General features: G+C 45.3%; 1 protein-coding gene across 5 annotated transcripts in view; it reads left to right on the forward strand.

Moving 5' to 3' along the window:
- LOC309552235 (receptor-type tyrosine-protein phosphatase kappa-like) overlaps nucleotides 1–21321 on the forward strand; it is a 247879-nt gene that overhangs the window by 99657 nt on the left and 126901 nt on the right. For 3 of the 5 annotated variants that reach the window (XM_082253097.1, XM_082253098.1, XM_082253099.1), the window contains one exon: nucleotides 13862–14041. In XM_082253097.1, coding sequence (XP_082109223.1) covers nucleotides 13862–14041 — 180 coding nt within the window. Of the gene's footprint in view, nucleotides 1–2939; nucleotides 3117–13861; nucleotides 14042–21321 lie in introns of all 5 variants that reach the window. The other 2 variants (XM_082253095.1, XM_082253096.1) reach the window with 1 other exon arrangement.

Raw genomic sequence — 21321 nt, forward strand, 5'->3', positions numbered from 1 at the left:
AATTCCTCCTCTTCCAGCTGGGAGATGCAAGAACACAGAGTACCTAAACAAAGTGTAGTCACATCTGCTTTTATTGCACGTGTAGCTCATATTTAAGGCATGTTTAAGCGGGAAAAAACTGCTTCAACTGGTTTACAATTCATCATTCAAATTAACAATAGCACATCTCAGACAGAACAGTACAAGAAAGGGCCTTTTGCTTTCGCCATGCATCTGTGTCAATATGAGGTGTTTTGTTGTAGTCGGACCATCTGTGTTCAGCTTGTCTGTGTTAATGTAAGCAATTGTCAATTGTTTATGGGTGCAATCTCTATGCAAAATGTCTTGTAATCTAAATGCAAAATATCCAACTGTCAAGTGTTCAAATGAATGAATGGACAGGTGTTTACATGTCGTCTAAATGCAAAATACAACTGTCTGATGTCCAAGGCCGTATGAATGACTGTCAGTCAAACTCGTTACTATGTAAATGCAAGGGCCCACATTTCATCATAGGATGGGCATAAACTGAAATATATATCTGAAATATCATAAGGCATGTTAATACAATCTTTCAGAGACCTACATAGGAGGATTATAGGCTCTCTGTGTTCATTCCAGAGAGAACAACGGTCTGCTGCATTTACAACATCCGACCATCGTTCTCTCTCAGCGGGGAGCGATCGCGGGTGTCAGGTGGTAATTGCGGCTGCCGGTCTCGTGGATCGGCTTCCCTGCTTCCTAATGGGGGTAGGCGTGCTTGCGCCCCCATTAGCGCTCCCGCGAACCGACATACTCGTACGTCGGTTCACGCAGCCGAGCCAGCCTGCCACAGTATATCTGCAGTAGGCGGTCAGTAAGAAGTGGTTAATGTATGCTGCTGGAAAAAAATGAGGTTGAAGGATTATAAGAGGTGCATGAAAGTCAGCCAGCCCCCAGTCTGATGTACTCACCCTCCAGGCTATCACCAACCAAGTAGACCTGTCTCTTGATACAAAGAACAGGGGTTTAGTTGACACACATTTGCAAACGCATGTGAAAGCTGCAGAGCCGCTACACGGCACCCTGTTATCTGCAGTCCTACACTCCTAATTTATTGTCTCCACACTGGAAGCACATGGCTGCTAATGGATGGATAGGGGAACAGATGAGAGGGAGACAGCCCACACTCCCCCAACCCACCCTCATCCATGACTGGTCTGTTGTCTCAAAACTCAAATAACTAAGTTGTAACGATGGTACAAACTGGAAAGGACCAGCTGAGAAGCATTACACCTCCATCCCACTGGTGGATGCAGTATAAAGACAGATAGGGATTTTATATATGGGGCATGGCCTGTAAAGCACAATGCCTTTCAATCCCTAATTTCCTAATTCCCTGATTTCCTATTCCTCATTTTTTTCTTGTTATAGGGATGGAGACGCCGGGCACTACCTGCTGGGGTCTCACTTAAAGTCCCACCTAGCCTATTATGTATAATGTATGCAGCTGGCGCTACTACAGTCCATTACAGCATATACAGTGGTGGCATCGTTCTATAATGGCCCAAACTAACTATAAAAAGGGAAATTAAGTTTGGAATTCTGCTCTGAGTAAATGAACAACAAGACGTAAAACAAACATGAATATGATTCCATCCCAAAGAGATACCAGCCTGCAATACCCTTTTTTTCAAAGTGATTGCAAAGGGATGTTATACTTACCTGCTCTGTGCAAAACTTTTGACCCAATCCTCTTCTTCTCGGCTCCTCCACTGGTTTTCCTGGCTCCTCCCCCTTTCTGAGTGCCCCCAAAGCAAGCAGTGGGCACTCTTGTGTGCTCGCTCCCAAACTGACTCCGTGTGTCTATTGAAATACACAATGTGGCTTGGCCCTGTAATGGATGTAATTGATGGTTTAGTAAAATGCCTATTTCTACAGTATTATATACAAGCTTATAAACCATTTATGGTATTTTATGCTATAGTGCTGTTATGCTAATATGCTAATATGCTAATATGCTTTTATGCTATTTACTTTTATGAAATACTTTCCTTGCTCAAACATAATTGCCAGATCACTTTTCTCCTATAAATCGAAGCAATAAGAAAACCAGAAGAACAGATGATTTCCAAGATGGCGTCTCCAGTGAGGGACACACCTAGGACAGAAGATGGTCATATCCTGGAAGAAGTTATATGAGCATAGATACATCTAATCAAATAAGATTATAATTTAACTGTTTATGTTTAATGCCATGCCTACAGGACATTTCCTGGAGATGTTCTGTAAGGGCTTTATAAGCTTAAAAGCCAGAAGCAATAAAGCAAAACTATTTCACCCTGACTGTGTCAGTGTCAGCATTTCTCTGTGTGCACACATGCATTACTCTTAAAAATTAGGCCAGGGACGGATATAACTCTATCGGCATTGTTCCGATCCAAAGCAGCCCCACCCCTTGTTCTCTCCTCACAGGCTGTGATTGGCAGCAGCAGAAGCTAATGGCTCCTGCTACTTTCTCTATGGCCAGTGAGGAGAGAGAGAGAGAGTGGAGAGAGCAACTGCTCTCTGGCACAGCGCTGGATCAAGCTCAGGTAAATGTAAAGGGGGTGGAGGGGGAGGTGGAGGAGGGGGGGGGGGACTGTACACAGAAGGTCTTCTACCCTAATGGAGAGAATGCATTAAGGCAAAAAAAACTTTTGCCTTTAAAACCTCTCTAAGGGCCGGTATTCCTATGGCCGGAGGACAAGTAAGTATTTGACCCCCCACCAAACGGCTCTCAAATTCTCTTAATGCAAACTGAGTTTTTCTGTCAGCTTGATTTGGTAGAAGGGGTTTAACATCACCATGTGGCCTATGGTGAAAGGTGTCAGTTACTAATCTCCCTTTTCAAGGAAAGACCAGAAGTATTTTGGAAATATATACCATCTGCTCATTCTTCAGACCAGAAGCCTTCAGCTATCGTGCTTGTTGTATTTCAGGTCGGTGTGGGAAACCGTCAGCGAACAACTCAATCATAAGTCATAAAAAAGAATTCTATGACATTGACGAAGTGGTAACTGTGAGATGCGAAGCCGGATATCACCCATCATCCACCAATATCACATGTGTGGACCACAATGGTTTTCCACAGTGGAATGAGAATGTTCAGTGTATAGGTGAGTGATCCAGCTGATAATGAGTAGAGAAGGGGGCTGTGGAATGGGAGGGAGTGAAAGAGTCACAGAGGTGAGAATAGTCATAATATGACTGAATAGTGATTTAGAGCTCCACATTCAGCCTGGTATCTGTTGTTTTAAATGGTATTATCATTCGTAGATCATCAATTTTATTTCCTGAGTATTTTTGAAAATTTCTTTAAGCTTACCCTTTTACAAAGCTACCTAATTGAATGAAAGGTGTCCAAAAAAAATTGAGAAGGTCCAAAATAACTGGGTTTCCACCTCTACCACCATTGCCCCATTGCTCCCAGAAATGCAAACCAATGTGACTATTTATCCTACGTCTTCTTGTTCTCTGACTCGCCTCTTTTGGCCTGACGACCTGCTTGTGCTGCTTAACCTTGTACTGCACGAGGGTTGGGGGGGGGGGAGCATAGGGTAGGGGAAGTTTCTTTGTGTTAGCAGTAATACAAAATGGAATTAGGAGAACAATACTTTCTCAAAAGTCCACGTGAACGCTTGTGTCTGGCACAAAATTCTATTAACTCGCTACCACCAAAGCCACAATACCAGGTAAATGTTATAATGAAACAAAAACATATATAGGTGGATTCACTCAAGGCAAATATACTCAGTGGCGGCCGGTGCATTGGGGCACAGGGGTGCCATCCCCCCTATCCATGCGTCCGGCCCCCTAATCTACATGCGGGGGCGCCGGATGCATGGAGTTCAATGGGGCTTTTTTTTTTTTTAATCACCTGATTAGAGCCAGAGGCTCTAATAGGCTTCAGCAAAGGGTGGACCCGGGGTGCAGAGCACTGCGCCTCGAGCCCACCCATTGTGTGACAATAGCGAATGAAATATCGGGGGCACGCTGGTCACTGCATTGAAAGGGGGCACGCTGGCATCTCTGCATTGAAAGGGGGCACGCTGGTCACTGCATTGAAAGGGGGCACGCTGATCTCTGTGCATTGAAAGGGGGCATGCTGATCTCTGTGAATTGAAAGGGGGCACGCTGGTATCTCTGCATTGAAAGGGGGCACGCTGGCATCTCTGCATTGAAAGGGGGCACGCTGGTCACTGCATTGAAAGGGGGCACGCTGATCTCTGTGCATTGAAAGGGGGCACGCTGGTCTCTGTGCATTGAAAGGGGGCACGCTGGTCTCTGTGCATTGAAAGGGGGCACGCTGGTCACTGCATTGAAAGGGAGCACACTGGCATCTCTGCATTGAAAGGGGGCACGCTGGTCACTGCATTGAAAGGGGGCACGCTGATCTCTGTGCATTGAAAGGGGGCATGCTGATCTCTGTGCATTGAAAGGGGGCACGCTGGTCTCTGTGCATTGAAAGGGGGCACGCTGGTATCTCTGCATTGAAAGGGGGCACGCTGGCATCTCTGCATTGAAGGGGCATGATGATGTCTGCATTGAAAGGGGGCACGCTGGTATCTCTGCATTGATAGGGGGCACGCTGGTCTCTCTGGATTGAAAGGGGGCACGCTGGTCACTGCATTGAAAGGGGGCACGCTGATCTCTGTGCATTGAAAGGGGGCACGCTGGTCTCTGTGCATTGAAAGGGGGCACGCTGGTCTCTGTGCATTGAAAGGGGGCACGCTGGTCTCTGTGCATTGAAAGGGGGCACGCTATACCTTAATTACTGAAGGCCCCTTTCACACTTGTGACCTCCAAGTCACGTAATGTTTTACAGAGTTTTTTGCCGCAAAGCAATGCCTATTACATTTTTCTGTTTGCGCCCCCCCAAAAAAAAATGTTGAGCACCAGCCGCCACTGAATATACTGTGTATTTAGCAAGTGCAGTTCTCCTCAAACTGCAGTAGCTCCAGAGCTTAGTGAACGTGGTGAAGCTTCACTTTGCAAAGAATACCCAATCACATACCACAATAAAAACAATAACAAAAAAAAAAACAGCATTTTCGCATTTACATGATTGGATGATGGAAGTCAGCAGAGCTTCCCCTCATTTACTAAGGTCTGGAGCAACTGCACTTTGTAGAGTGTAGCTGCATTTAAAAAATGCAAAGTCTACTTGTCTTTAGTAAATCAACTTCATAGAGTACACAATGGACCACTCCTTATTGTTTTTTTCTTAACTCTTTTCCTAGCTACAACAATTTTATTTTCCATACAGAACAATTTAAAATGCCAAAAATCACCAATGTGAACAAATGAATTGATTATAAGGACTACTACAATGTAAATGAATCTGTAGAGATGAAGTGTGAGTAGGAATATTGGCCATCGAATAAGAAGAAAATGACATGTAGAGATGGATCATAGTGGAATCCAGCCGTACAGTGTTTAGTTGAGCAAATGTCCAACATTTCTCTCCTTCCTCCAAGTTATGCACCAAAAGTTCCAAGAACAGATAGTACAGTATACAGACAAGGCTCCACTCACCCCAAGGGGTCGGTTGTCCCTCTGCCTTGGGAGTCAGACATTTAACAATGGCCTGGAGAGGTTTCTAATTCCTGAGACTGCTCCCAGTTCTTGGATATGTGTCAATAGCGGCATTTCCAGACCTCCTCAGCGAGGTTCCCAGAAATTGGGGAGTCCTTCTTAGAGGAGAATACCTCCTGTTTCATGCAGGCCACATCTTCAGCTAGCTTTGTCAGCACGGTTGGCATGACTGACAGGGGGAAAGGTGCAGTGGTGGGATTCAAAAATTTTAGTAACCAGTTCCGACTTTCCCAGCAGAATGACCAGCGTGCCCCCTTTCAATGCACAGTGACCAGCGTTCCCCCTTTCAATGCAGAGAGACCAGCGTGCCCCCCTTTCAATGCAGAGAGACCAGCGTGCCCCCTTTCAATGCACAGTGACCAGCGTGCCCCCTTTCAATGCACAGTGACCAGTGTACATGCCCCCTTCAATGCACAGTGACCAGAGTGCCCCCTTTCAATGCAGAGAGACCAGCGTGCCCCCTTTCAATGCAGTGACCAGTGTACATGCCCCCTTTCAATGCACAGTGACCAGTGTACATGCCCCCTTCAATGCACAGTGACCAGAGTGCCCCCCTTTCAATGCAGAGAGACCAGCGTGCCCCTTTCAATGCAGTGACCAGTGTACATGCCCCCTTTAATGCACAGTGACCAGCGTGCCCCCCTTTCAATGCAGAGAGACCAGCGTGCCCCCTTTCAATTACCAGTGATAAGCATGCCCCCTTTTAATGCACAGTGACCAGCGCTGCGTGCCCCCCTTTCAATGCACAGTGACCAGCGTGCCCCCCTTTCAATGCAGAGAGACCAGCGTGCCCCCCTTTCAATGCACAGTGACCACAGCATTGCCCCCAATGATTGCAGAGTGCCAGCCACAGCATTGCCCCCAATGATTGCAGAGTGCCAGCCAGAGTATTGCCCCCAATTGCAGAGCGCCAGCCACAGCATTGCCCCCAATTGCAGAGTGCCAGCCCCAGCATTGCCCCCAATTGCAGAGCGCCAGCCACAGCATTGCCCCCAATTGCAGAGCGCCAGCCACAGCATTGCCCCAAATTGCAGAGCGCCAGCCACAACATTGCCCCCAATTGCAGAGCGCCAGCCACAACATTGCCCCCAATTGCAGAGTGCCAGCCACAACATTGCCCCCAATTGCAGAGTGCCAGCCACAACATTGCCCCCAATTGCAGAGCGCCAGCCAGAGTATTGCCCCCAATTGCAGAGCGCCAGCCACAGCATTGCCCCCAATTGCAGAGCGCCAGCCACAGCATTGCCCCCAATTGCAGAGCGCCAGCCAGAGCATTGCCCCCAATTGCAGAGTGCCAGCCAGAGTATTGCCCCCAATTGCAGAGTGCCAGCCACAACATTGCCCCCAATTGCAGAGTGCCAGCCACAGCATTGCCCCAAATTGCAGAGCGCCAGCCAGAGTATTGCCCCCAATTGCAGAGCGCCAGCCAGAGTATTGCCCCCAATTGCAGAGTGCCAGCCACAACATTGCCCCCAATTGCAGAGCGCCAGCCACAGCATTGCCCCCAATTGCAGAGCGCCAGCCACAGCATTGCCCCCAATTGCAGAGTGCCAGCCACAGCATTGCCCCAAATTGCAGAGCGCCAGCCAGAGTATTGCCCCCAATTGCAGAGTGCCAGCCACAACATTGCCCCCAATTGCAGAGCGCCAGCCACAGCATTGCCCCCAATTGCAGAGCGCCAGCCAGAGTATTGCCCCCAATTGCAGAGCGCCAGCCACAGCATTGCCCCCAATTGCAGAGCGCCAGCCACAGCATTGCCCCCAATTGCAGAGCGCCAGCCAGAGTATTGCCCCCAATTGCAGAGTGCCAGCCACAACATTGCCCCAAATTGCAGAGTGCCAGCGATCCCCCCCGCGAGACCCATGCACTTACCTCATGGATGGTCTCGCAGTCGGCTCCCCGCGTCTCCGAGTCCTCCCGCGGCGCCTCCTCCTCGTCCAATGGCACAGTGTTTGCCTTTCAGCCAATCAGGAAGCGGGAGGACCCGCTCCCTGATTGGCCAGGAGGAGGATCATGTGACAATAGCTAATTCTCATTCGCTATTGTCACAGAATGGGCGGGGAGGAGCGCACTGCTCCGCCCCCCGGCCGCCACGTCTGTCCGAGCGCGGGACATTCAATTGTCCTGCGCTTCCTCAGACGCGCAGAGGGATTCAGCCGGTTCTGCGAACTTGCAGAAAGTTAGCAACCGGTTCTATGGAACCGGTGCGAACCGGCTGAATCCCACCACTGGAAAGGTGCCAGGGCCTCCTCCTTGAGATATGTAGGTTCAAATATCTTGGTCACTCCCACTGTTGCATCCGTCTCTTCCTGTTCCTGCCAACTGCATCCACCACTGCATTATGGAAGGAGGTGGCAGATGGCATTATAACTTTCTGCTGGACTTGCACGCCAGCTATGAACTAATCCCTTAGTATATGGTCTGAATCTGTGATGTCAGTACAGCAGCTTACATTCCTCTTTTCCAGGAGCCTCCAGTGATTCTGCATGGCTTTGTATAATGGGTAAGGTTCCAGTCCTCCAGAGCCATTACTGTGTGGTGGGCGTCATCCTCTAACGAGTGAATAGTCAGCTCTGCCAGCAGCTGGGCCTGAACTCTCCAGTTTCTCCTCCAACTAAGGCCGATCCTAGCAGAGCCATGCTGGAACCCAACCCTCCTTCCACACCCACTGCAAGGGACATATTCGGCCAACTGCGGTCATGTGTAGGTGGGGTGCAGCGTGGTGCGGCAGCAATAACACACACAGTCCAAGTGTAATATAAAGATCTTGTATTGAAGTAATGCAGAGACAGTTCCCAACAAACCCAGTGGGAAGACAGCCCAACTAGGAACACTCACAGGTCCCAACAGCATGTAGAGAACAGGTTTCAGCCAAACTGATAGCATCTGTTAGGGGGGTAGAATGCGGCCTGACCGTCTCGTGCCCAAGTGGGAAGCTGTTCATAGAAGTTGTGATTCCCTAACTTTTCCTCCTCACCAGGAACCATGTATAAATACATAAGATGGGATATGATCACCATGTATAAATACATAAGGGGGGGATATGATCTCCATGTATAAATACATAAGATGGGATATGATCACCATGTATAAATACATAAGGGGGGATATGATCTCCATGTATAAATACATAAGGGGGGATATGATCTCCATGTATAAATACATAAGGGGGATATGATCACCATGTATAAATACTGTAAGAATATTTAATAATAAATATCTCGCGCTCGTACTTAATTATGTCAGAATATTTATACTGCTCTGAATATAGCAGTTTCTATTTATGGTTAATAAGCAAAGATCTATAAGAAAGGAGAGTCTTCACCTATTGCCACAAATCAATTTGTCGTGAATTCTTTTTAATTGATTAATTTCTTTTTAAAAGCATATACCAATCTTAGGGAGTACAGTCTACAGTATGGAATATATATAAAATATTTATTCTCAAGACATGTAAATCACAATATATGATCAAACAAGAAATGACACAACAAATAACTCTAAATAAACTACTAACTTCTAACAATCAATGCAATGTGATGTTTAGCTCAATAATGAAAGTGAAAGTAAAACAAAGTGAAAGCAAAACGAAAGTAAGATTACCATTTCTCCAGGTATAGCATGAACCATAGATAAATGTTCTATATGAACAGACTACAATTGTCTGCGAATCACACGGCCGAAGTCATTCCACTGCAGATGGAGTGAGAATAAGCCATGCAAAACGGAAGACTTAAAATTGCAAATAATGCACTAAATCTGATATTAATAAAAATGTATAAAAACAAAAATCAGCTTTCTAGAGAAAAATCTACTATGGTTCATACGGCTGGGATTGTAATCTTAGTACCCTTAAATATGCAATATAAAACATATAAGGAAGGAAATAAACAATTGTTGAATAAAATCAAATAACATAGCAAAGCATATTTACCACACTTAAGATGGCCGCTAGCTTCAAATGGGCGTTACCAGAGTCCTAAGATGGATGCCTTTCTTAAGATGGTGGCTTCCCTTCAAGTTTCAGATGAATGATGGATGATCAAGATGGAGTAAGTCTGGATGAGTCTATCGAGGAGTGTAATAGCGTGTGTGTGATGTAAGTGTATTGTATGTTGGGCAATGTAATGTGTCCTATCTCTCATCTGGGTTGGTCTTTTATATGATAAGAACAAAGAGCTATAGAAATTACCATAAGTAAAACCCAGAGGGATGAAACATTATCCCAATTGGTCGGGATATTCTATACCTAAACTGGTGAGGTCAGAGACACACCTCTTTTGATAATTAACCCAATACTTGGTATAATAAAATTAAAGGATGATTTCTCTATATGTAAGAGTAATCATAAAACACAACATAAAACTTTGTCCAGACTCCCAGTACATACATAAATGTCCATCTGTATCTCCATCATTCACCTTGGCAATTATTGGATCTGTTAAACCATTTCAATAATAATTATTTTTAATACAATATAATATTTCTATATGGGAATATCTGAAATATCCCAAAACTGCATTTGGTATTTTGTCTACAGGAGGCAGTATCGTACCGTTCATTAGATTTTGTAGTTAAATAATAATTAGAAACAATTACCACTATCCTTATCAGATGATCTTTGACCTCTTAGCTAGTGAAGATCCATCCATTATTTGGATTCTGACATAACTGTCAGACATCTAGTCTAGGATAGGAAGATCTATTACTTAGTCTATTCTAAAGCAACGCTTATATAAACACTCCTACCACATACCTTAAAATGAAGTAATTAGTATTCACTCTAGTCTTAAGTCTAAGTAAGATTACTACTGTAAGAATATAAACCCAAAATATGATATAACATTCCTAAATATATATGTATATGCCTTACATAATATGACATAATTATATCTAATATCTTTTCACACATAATAATAATCTTTAACATTTATATTTAGCTCATTTTAAAATACAACTAGAGTATATTGGGGTATTGTCCATTGTTAAATACTTATAGACAGACTGAGATATCCCCCCTTAACATAGCGTCAGACTGACTGAGTCTTATCTGATAAAGATGTCAAAAGGCCTCATATTTATGATTTTAAAAGAAATACAAAGATCTCTGTTGAAAGCATAGACCCTTTGTAAACTTGTAAGAGACATTTTGCAACAAGACATATATGAACCTTCTTTCACCTTAAAAACAAAATGGACGCTGCACCATTCAGAATCTCTCTCTCTCTGCATAATATGAAATATACATGGCTTTTAAAATCATTTTTTTTTTTTACCTATTATTATTATAATCAACCCCCTATAATCCCGACAATACATTAGGGGGGGATATGATCTCCATGTATAAATACATAAGGGGGATATGATCTCCATGTATAAATACATAAGGGGGGATATGATCACCATGTATTAATACATAAGGGGGGATATGATCACCATGTATTAATACATAAGGGGGGATATGATCACCATGTATAATACATAAGGGGGGGTGGGGTATGATCACCATGTATAAATACATAAGGGGAGATATGATCACAATGTATAAATACATAAGCGGGGTATATGATCTCCATGTATAAATACATAAGGGGAGATATGATCACAATGTATAAATACATAGGGGGGGGGTATGACCTCCATGCATAAATACATAAGGGGGAATATGATCTCCATGTATAAATACATAAGGGGGATATGATCTCCTGATCTCCATGTATAAATACATAAGGGGTGATATGATCTCCATGTATAAATACATAAGGGGGAATATGATCTCCATGTATAAATACATAAGGGGGATATGATCTCCATGTATAAATACATAAGGGGGAATATGATCTCCATGTATAAATACATAAGGGGGATATGATCTCCATGTATAAATACATAAGGGGTGATATGATCTCCATGTATAAATACATAAGGGGTGATATGATCTCCATGTATGAATACATAAGGGGGGATATGATCACCATGTATAAATACATAAGGGGGGATATGATCTCCATGTATAAATACATAAGGGGGGGGGATATGATCTCCATGTATAAATGCATAAGGGGTGATATGATCACCATGTATAAATACATAAGGGGGGATATGATCTCCATGTATAAATACATAAGGGGGGTTATGATCTCCATGTATAAATACATAAGGGGGGGGATATGATCTCCATGTATAAATGCATAAGGGGTGATATGATCTCCATCTATAAATACATGAGGGGGGATATGATCGCCATGTATAAATACATGAGGGGGATATGATCGCCATGTATAAATACATAAGAGGGGATATGATTGCCATCTATAAATACATAAGGCGGAATATGATCTCCATGTATAAATACATAAGGGGGGATATGATCTCCATGTATAAGTACATAAGGGGGGATATGATCGCCATGTATAAATACATAAGGGGGATATGATCTCCATGTATAAATACATAAGGGGGATATGATCGCCATGTATAAATACATAAGGGGTATATGATCACCATCTATAAATACATGAGGGGGGATATGATCACCATGTATAAATACATGAGGGGGATATGATCGCCATGTATAAATACATAAGGGGGGATATGATTGCCATCTATAAATACATAAGGGGGGATATGATCTCCATGTATAAATACATAAGGGGGGGGATATGATCTCCATGTATAAATGCATAAGGGGTGATATGATCACCATCTATAAATACATAAGGGGGGGATATGATCTCCATGTATAAATGCATACGGGGGGATATTATCTCCATGTATAAATACATAAGGGGGATATGATTGCCATGTATAAATACATAAGGGGGATATGATCTCCATGTATAAATACATAAGGGGGATATGATCTCCATGTATAAATACATAAGGGGTATATGATCACCATCTATAAATACATGAGGGGGGATATGATCGCCATGTATAAATACATGAGGGGGATATGATTGCCATCTATAAATACATAAGGCGGAATATGATCTCCATGTATAAATACATAAGGGGGGATATGATCTCCATGTATAAGTACATAAGGGGGGATATGATCGCCATGTATAAATACATAAGGGGGATATGATCTCCATGTATAAATACATAAGGGGGGTATGAGCTCCATGTATAAATACATAAGGGGGATATGATTGCCATGTATAAATACATAAGGGGGATATGATCTCCATGTATAAATACATAAGGGGGATATGATTGCCATGTATAAATACATAAGGGGGATATGATCTCCATGTATAAATACATAAGGGGGATATGATCTCCATGTATAAATACATAAGGGGTATATGATCACCATCTATAAATACATGAGAGGGGATATGATCGCCATGTATAAATACATGAGGGGGATATGATCGCCATGTATAAATACATAAGGGGGGATATGATTGCCATCTATAAATACATAAGGCGGAATATGATCTCCATTTATAAATACATAAGGAGGGATATGATCTCCATGTATAAGTACATAAGGGGGGATATGATCGCCATGTATAAATACATAAGGGGGGATATGATCACTATGTATAAATACATAAGGGGGGGGGGTGTGATCACCATGTATAAATACATAAGGGGGGATATGATCTCCATGAATAAATACATAAGGGGTCCATATTGTGAACTTGGTGTTGAGTTATTCACTTTCAGGTCATCACAGAGGTCAAGGGGGCTCTCTTTATGTCTGGAGGAAAAGAGATATGCCTCCGTATATGGAAAGGTTTCTTCACAGTAAAAGCTGTGAAAATGTACTTTAGAATAAGTTCCCTAAAGAAACGGTTCTGGCCAGCTCAGCAGATTGTTTTACAAAAAAAAAGCTGAATGTTAACTGGATACTAACATTTACAGGTAATAATAACACCAGGGGTAGATGATCCAGGAAATATCCCATTGCCTCCTGGAGGATCAGGAAGGCAATTATTTCTCCTCCTAGTGCAAATTGGATCCTGTTTTATATAAGGTTATATTGCTTTCCCCTGGATCAACTGTGGGTATAGGATTGAGGTTCTCTATTTAATCGTTTCAGTTTATATTTTTCTATTGATTGAAGTCAATGACGTGTCTTTTTTCAGGTTGACTAACTATGTAAGAACTGCCAATGCCACAATCCCAGGAAAATGCTTAAATAAAACAGAAATCTATAGAGTACACAATGGACCACAAGTGTCCCTTCATGAAATTTTTCCTGATTATTCATGTAACTCGTTACCTAGAAGTAACACTTTGTTTTTCCATGTAGCACAATGTAAAAAGCCAAAAATCACCAATATGGGCAGATTGGCTGAAGGCAAGGACTACTACAACGTGGGTGACTCTGTAGTGGTGAAGTGTAAGAAGGGATTTCGGCCATCACATGAGAAGATGACATGTGTGAGAAGTGGAGATGAGTCCAAGTGGGATCCAGCTTCAGAGTGTATCGGTGAGCAAACATCCAACATTACTTCCCTTCCTCCAAATTATACACCAAAGTTTCCAGATACAGATAGTACAGTATACATACATAGAAAAGTGGATGGTATTTGGTGCTGTGGCCGATATCAGAGGGAGTCATGTGGATGATAGTAGTAGTAGTAATCATGTCTATTTCCACCAGGATTGCACCCTGTGAATAGGAAAAATCGTAAAGGACTAAGGTGACCAGATTTTTAAAAAGAATCCAGGACAAATTTTGGGTTTTTTTATTGGCAAATGCCACATGACGGCATAATACACAGCGTGCTGGGCACAGGACTACATAATACACAGAGTGCTGGGCACAGGACTGCATAATACACAGAGCACTGGGAGCAGGACTACATAATACACAGAGTGCTGGGCACAGGACTACATAATACAGAGCGCTGGGCACAGTACTATATGATACACATAGCACTTGGCACAGGACTGCATAATGCACAGAGCGCTGGGCACAGGACTGCATAATACACAGAGTGCTGGGCACAGGAATACATAATACACAGAGCACTAGGCACAGGACTACATAATACACAGAGCACTGGGCACAGGACTACATAATACACAGAGTGCTGGGCACAGGATTACATAATACACAGAGCGCTGGGCACAGGACTACATAATACACAGAGTGTTGGGCACAGGACTGCATAATTCACAGAGCGCTGGGCACAGGACTACATAATACACAGAGTGCTAGGTAGTGATGGACGAACATCTGCCGGGGCGGTTCGCGAACGTCAACCGCAAATTTTCTCAAAAGTCCATGAACCGCGAGTTCGCGGCGGGCCCTATTGACTTTAATGGGAGGCGAACTTTAAAAACCTTTAGGTCATATTTGCAGCCTCAAAAGACTTACTAGCTGTGTAAAAATAGTCCCACCACATGGACAATGTCATAATAGAAGTATTGGAATTGGAAAAGTTGCCCTAAATTTTTTTTTTTTTTATTTTTTACAGCAAAAATTGTTTTATTTTTTTCATAAATCAGCCACAACTGTCAGCAGCCAGTAAATACATGTCAAATACATATAGGGTCCATTCACACATCTGTAAAATGGGTCCGCATCCATTCCACAATTTGGCGGAACATCTACAGACCCATTAATTTTCAATTCCAGTCTGAAAAATTAGGCATTTACAGGATAAAGAAGTAAGTGTTGGCCATTTCAGGCCCCAAAAATTAGACCACATGGGTTTACCTGACAGCTAAGAACGTAGTATTCTGTTGCTGAAGGTTCATTAGGCATTCACAGGATACACAAGTAAGTGTCGGCCAGTATAGGCCCGAAAAATTAGCCCACATGGGTTTACCCGACAGCAAAGAAAGTTGTATTCTGTGGCTGAAGGTACATTAGGCATTCACAGAAAAAATAATTGTCAGCCCTGAAAGTCCCCTAAAATTTGGCATTCAATGGACATGAAATGCCTTTTATGCGGCTGTATTTAACGAAGACAAGGACCAGGAATTGTTGTGGGTGGATGGCGGTCTGGCGGATATTTGTGGCCTGGCATGAGGAATTTCAATGAAACATGGTCTACTGGTCACATCTGTTGAATTCCTCAGAGATCCATGCCTCATTCATTTTTATAAATGTGAGGTAGTCTACACTGTCATGAGCTAGGCGAGTGCGCTTATCGGTCACGACCCCCCCCCCCCCTTCTGCGCTGAACGTCCTTTTCGGACAGGACACTGGACGGGGGCAAGCCAACATTTTCATTGCAAATTGTGCAAGCTCTGGCCAGAGGTCAAGCCTGCCCTCCCAGTTGTCCAGGGGTTCATCACTCCTCAGAGCGTCCACATCGGCCATTAACCCGATGTAGTCGGACACCTGTCGGTCTAGGCGTTCCCTGATGCTGGATCCGGAGTACAGCTGTCGATGGTTCGGCTGAAAGAAGGATCTCATATCTGAAGTGACCAAGACATCTTCAAACCGCCCTCTTCTTGTAGGCGCTGTTGGATTGCTACCCGCAACTGTCTCTCTGTGACTGGAAATTCCTCTGCCAGCGCATGCAAAAGCGGAATGCAGTATTTCCCGCAGCAAGGCCTGGAAGTGCTGCATTCTGACTGCCCTCTGTGATTGTGGTAACATTTCCGCCATTTTTTGTTTGTACCGGGGGTCTAAGTAAGTTGCCACCCAGTACTGGTCCTTGGCCTTTATGCTTTTTATACGGGGGTCCCCCTTAAAACACTGGAGCATGAAGGCCCCCATTCGCACTAAACTGGAAGCGGTGTAGTGGCCTGGCTCCACATCATCATCCAGGATAATTTCATCCTCGTTCTCTTCCCCCCATCCACGGATAACATCAGGGATCCCAGAAAGGTTTAAAGCATGCTCTTCTTGCTCCTCCTCATCCCCCCTGGCACCGTCCTCCTCTGACTCCTCTTCAGACTCCTGCTGTTGACTTGTCTCAGATGGAGTAGCACCTACTGGGAATTCATCCAACATTGCGACTTCCTCATCTTCCTGCTCCTCGACGGCTTGATCAGTGACACGGCGCAATGCACGCTCCAAAAAGAAGGCGTAAGGTATGATGTCACTGATGACGCCCTGGCTGTGACTGACCAGTTTGGTGATCTCATCGAATGGTCGCAGAAGTCTGCATACGTCGCTCATGAGAAGCCACTGGTGAGGTGAAAAAAACCCAAGCTCCCCAGAACCTGTCCTGCCGCAGAGTTCGTACAGGTAGTCGTTAACTGCATGTTTCTAATGGAGCAGCCTATCAAGCATATGCAACGTCGAGTTCCATCGCTTCGGGCAGTCACAAATAAGACGCCTGACGGGCAGGTTGTGTCGCCGCTCAATGTCAGCAAGGCGAGCCATGGCTGTGTAAGATCTTCTGAAATGGCCCAAAATTTTCCTGGCCTGCCGCAAGACGTTCTGGACCCCAGGGTACTTGGCAACAAATCGCTGCACGACCAAGTTCAGGATGTGTGCCATGCATGGCACGTGTGTTATTTTGCCCTGTTTAAGCACACACAGCAGATTGGCACCGTTGTCGCACACCACTTTACCAACTGTCAAATTCAGCGGTGTCAGCCACTGATCTGCCTGTGAACGCAAAGCTGAAAGGAGTGCAGGACCAGTGTGGCTCTTGGCTTCCAGGCACAACAAATGCAGCACAGCATGGCAACGTCTCACCTGGCATGTAGAATAGGTTCTGGGGATCTTGGGCGGCGAGGAGACGGTAGCAGCAGAAAAGGAGGAGTCAGCCGAGGAGGAGAGGGAGGAGGAAGGAGGAGGAGGAGAGGAGGCAGGCCTGCATGCAATCCGTGGCGGTACAACCAAATCTACACGGGTGCCACGGGTTACATGCTTGACGGCTGTCAGAAGGTTCACCCAGTGGGCAGTAAAAGTGATATACCTTCCCTGCCCGTGTTTGCTAGACCATGTGTCTGTGGTCAGATGTATCTTGGTACCTACACTGTGTGCCAGAGATATATTCACTTGCCGCTGAACATGGCCATACAGCTCTGGAATGCCATTCTGCGAGAAATATTTCCTGCCTGGGACCTTCCATTGTGGTGTTCCAATGGCCACAAATTTACGAAAGGCCTCCGAGTCCACCAGTTGATATGGCAGTAGTTGGTGGGTTATCAGTTCCGACAAGCCAGCAGTCAAACATTGGGCAAGAGGGTTATCCGGCGTCACCATTTTTTTCCGCTCCAACATTTGGGCCAGAGAAGCCTGCCTTTTTCCAGAACAATGTGACGACGGCATGATGGAAGGTGGAGTGGAGAACAAATGTGAGGAGAGAGGAGAAGGAGAAGAGGCTGGACGGTGAGAGCCTGGAGTGTGGCTTTGTGGGTTCTGAGGGTGTTGCTCCCACTGGGCTCGGTGATGGGAGTTCAGGTGCCTTCTTAAGGCAGTCGTCCCTAGGTGAGTGTTGGGCTTACTGCGACTTATGCGTTGACTGCAAAGGTTGCAGATGGCAACACTGTTGTCAGCAACGGACACATTAAAAAAAGCCTACACTGCGGAGCCATGTGTCGGCATCCTGGGAGCGCTAGATGTGACTGTACATGGTTGATGGCTCGCTCCTGATACATTTGCAGTCTGCTTCCTCCTGTGCAATGCAAGTTCTGCCTGCTTCTCCTCCCTATTTTCTGGTCCGTCACTCCCTCTGAACTCCCCTCTTCCTCTCTTGTGGCCACCCATGTGATGTCCATAGACACGTCATCATCCACGTTACCTTCCCCACCACTAACATTCGAGATCTCGGAGTAGACAGCAACAGCGGGGACCAACCTCCTTGGGCTGATCTGGGTATTGTCGTCAGACTGCTGAGTGGCGGCTGTTGCTACCCCCTCTTCCTGATCCAATGCCAACAATGGCTGCGCATCGCAAATGTCTTGTGATGGATCGGAAAATAATTCCAGTGACTCAAGCAGAGGGTATGTGGTGGTGGTGGTGGTGTTTGTGGTGGTGTCTTTGGGGGTGCACACAGCAGAGAGTGAAGAGGGTGCAGATAGAGAGGATGAAGAGGGTGCAGAAGAGGAAGGCTGAGTGAGCCACTCAACCAAGTCTGGTGCGTCCTTTGATGAATTCAAACGCACCTTCCGAAACTTCACACTTTGGCTCCGGACTACTGCTCCTGCCCTACCCCTACCACCCCTGCGAAGTGTCTGCCTCTTCCTCTGCCTGTCATGTTTTTAAATTACCCTGTGACAAAAGTCTCTAGAGAATCACAGTATATATGGAAAAAGGTATATAACACCCCGCTTCAAGCTGTGGTATTGGGGGGCCACAGGTTTATCACACCAGTTCTACAAATAATTGGCCAGTAACTGTTGTCACTGTGTGTAGCACAGTTAACACAGCAAAAGAGGCCAAATTTTTGCAGGACTAAAATATACACTCTTAGAAAAGTATACTGTTAAATAACACCCCACTTCAATATGTGGTATTGGGGGGCACTGGTCTATCACACCAGTTGTTCAAAAAAATGGCCAGTGAGTTTGGCACTGTGTATATCAGACTTAATGCAGCAAAAGAGGCAATATTGTTGCAGGACACAAATACACTTATCAAAGTATGCTCAGATAACACCCCACTTCAATATGTGTTATTAGGGGGGGGGGGGCACTGGTTTATCACACCAGTTGTTCAAAAAATTAGCCAGGGAGTTTGGCACTGTGTGTATCAGACTTAACGCAGCAAAAGAGGCAATATTTTTGCAGGACACAAATACACTTGTAAAAGTATACTCAGATAACCCCCCACTTCAATATGTGGTATTGGGGGGGCACTGGTCTATCACACCAGTTGTTCAAAAAATTGGCCAGGGAGTTTGGCACTGAGTGTATCAGAGTTAACGCAGCAAAAGAGGCAATATTGTTGCAGGACACAAATACACGTAGGAAAGTATACTCAGATAACACCCCGCTTCAATCTGCGGTATTAGGGGGCCACAGGTTTATCACACCAGTTCTACAAATAATTGGCCAGTAACTGTTGTCACTGTGTGTAGCACAGTTAACACAGCAAAAGAGGCAAAAGTTTTGCAGGACTAAAATACACTCTTAGAAAAGTATACTGTTGTAACAATCCTACAGGCTCACCTGAGACAGAGGACTGCTGGCCGGAGGTAGAAGTGGAGCCCAGTGGCAAGGACCGCAAGCAGGTAGTAGGTGCAGGAAGTCTGGCAGAGGCATGGTCAGACAATCCAGGTTGGCTACGGTGGTAGCAGTGCTGGATACCGGATGGACACCATGTAATACTCTGATGAGGGGACGGGTTCACCTGAGGTGCGGAAACTAAGTGCTAGCTGGTTTTCACTAGAGCCCCTGTTGGTGGGGATAGACTGCGCTGCAAGCTAACACCAGGTTGCGGTCCCCAGGATCACCCAGCCAGGCAGAGTGCAGGTTTGGTCCGGAGGCGGAGGAGCAGACAAGGGATAACCAGGGATAACCATGTGGTATTGGGGGGCCACTGGTCTATCACACCAGTTGTTCAAAAACTTGGCCAGTGAGTTTGGCACTGTGTGTATCAGACTTAATGCAGCAAAAGAGGCAATATTGTTTCAGGACACAAATACACTTGTAAAAGTATACTCAGATAACACCCCACTTAAATATGTGGTATTGGGGGGCCAATGGTCTATCACACCAGTTGTTCAAAAAATTGGCCAGTAACTGTTGTCACTGTGTGTAGCACAGTTAACACAGCAAAAGAGGCCACATTTTTGCAGGACTAAAATACAATTGTCATGGACTTGCAATAGAGCTTGGCAAGCTTACCTGTACCTTTATGTCTGTATTAGAGGTCAGACTGCATTTCTGGATCCTTTTTATCACTTCTACTTCCTGTTCCTGCCCCGCCCAGGTCATCACAGTATTAGTTTCCTGTTTGCCGTGTGCTTGAACTACTCTTCTGTGTACTGACTTTGGCTTGTCTCCGACCATTCCTGTTTGCCTGTTACCCTGACCTCTGGCCTGTCCCTTGACTACCCTTGTCTGCCTGTTACCCTGACCTCGGCTTAACCATCACCATTCTGTGTGTCCTGAGTGGCTGCTTCCCTTCTCTCCCTACGGAGCGTGACCTGGGGGACCCCAGGGGCCGCGACCTGGGCCCAGTTGCAGCGAAGTCCATCCTCACCACTAGAGGCTCTGGTGAACACCTGCTGGGTCTTAGACTCCGCGCCCTGGGGAATCTTGGGTTCACGTTCCGGTCAATCCGCAGCAGTCTGCTATAGGGTTCACTACCTCCAACAGGGTGCAGTTGTCACCTGGCCACAGGTGACCTGACAGTTTGAACAGCCATGAACCCGGCCGACGTGCCGCTCCCACCAGATGATCCATTACAGGGCTTAGTTCGCAGACTCGATACGCAAGAAGCTAATCAGACTCAGGTGATGCGATTCCTGCAGGAGCTGTCTTCCCGCTTTGAACAGCTTCAGACCTCGTTTGGAACCTCGAATCCGCAACACCAAGAGCAACCAGTGGCTGGACCTGTCGCACCAGTCACAGATTCGCATTCACTGAATCTACCTCCTCCAATCCGTTTTTCTGGAGACTCCAAGGCCTGCAGGGGGTTTCTTAGCCAATGCACCATCCATTTTGAGCTTCAGCCGCAAAACTTCCAGTCTGATCGGGCAAAGGTAGCCTATATTATTTCCCTCCTTTCCGGTGAGGCTCTAGCCTGGGCCGCCCCCCTATGGGAGAGGAATGATCTGGTAGTTTCCAACCTGTCTGACTTCCTGAAGCTCTTTCGTAATATCTTCGAGGAGCGGCTCGGGTTTCTTC

Source organism: Pelophylax lessonae, assembly GCF_965119305.1.
Source record: "Pelophylax lessonae genome assembly, chromosome: 1".
Lineage (NCBI taxonomy): Eukaryota > Metazoa > Chordata > Amphibia > Anura > Ranidae > Pelophylax > Pelophylax lessonae.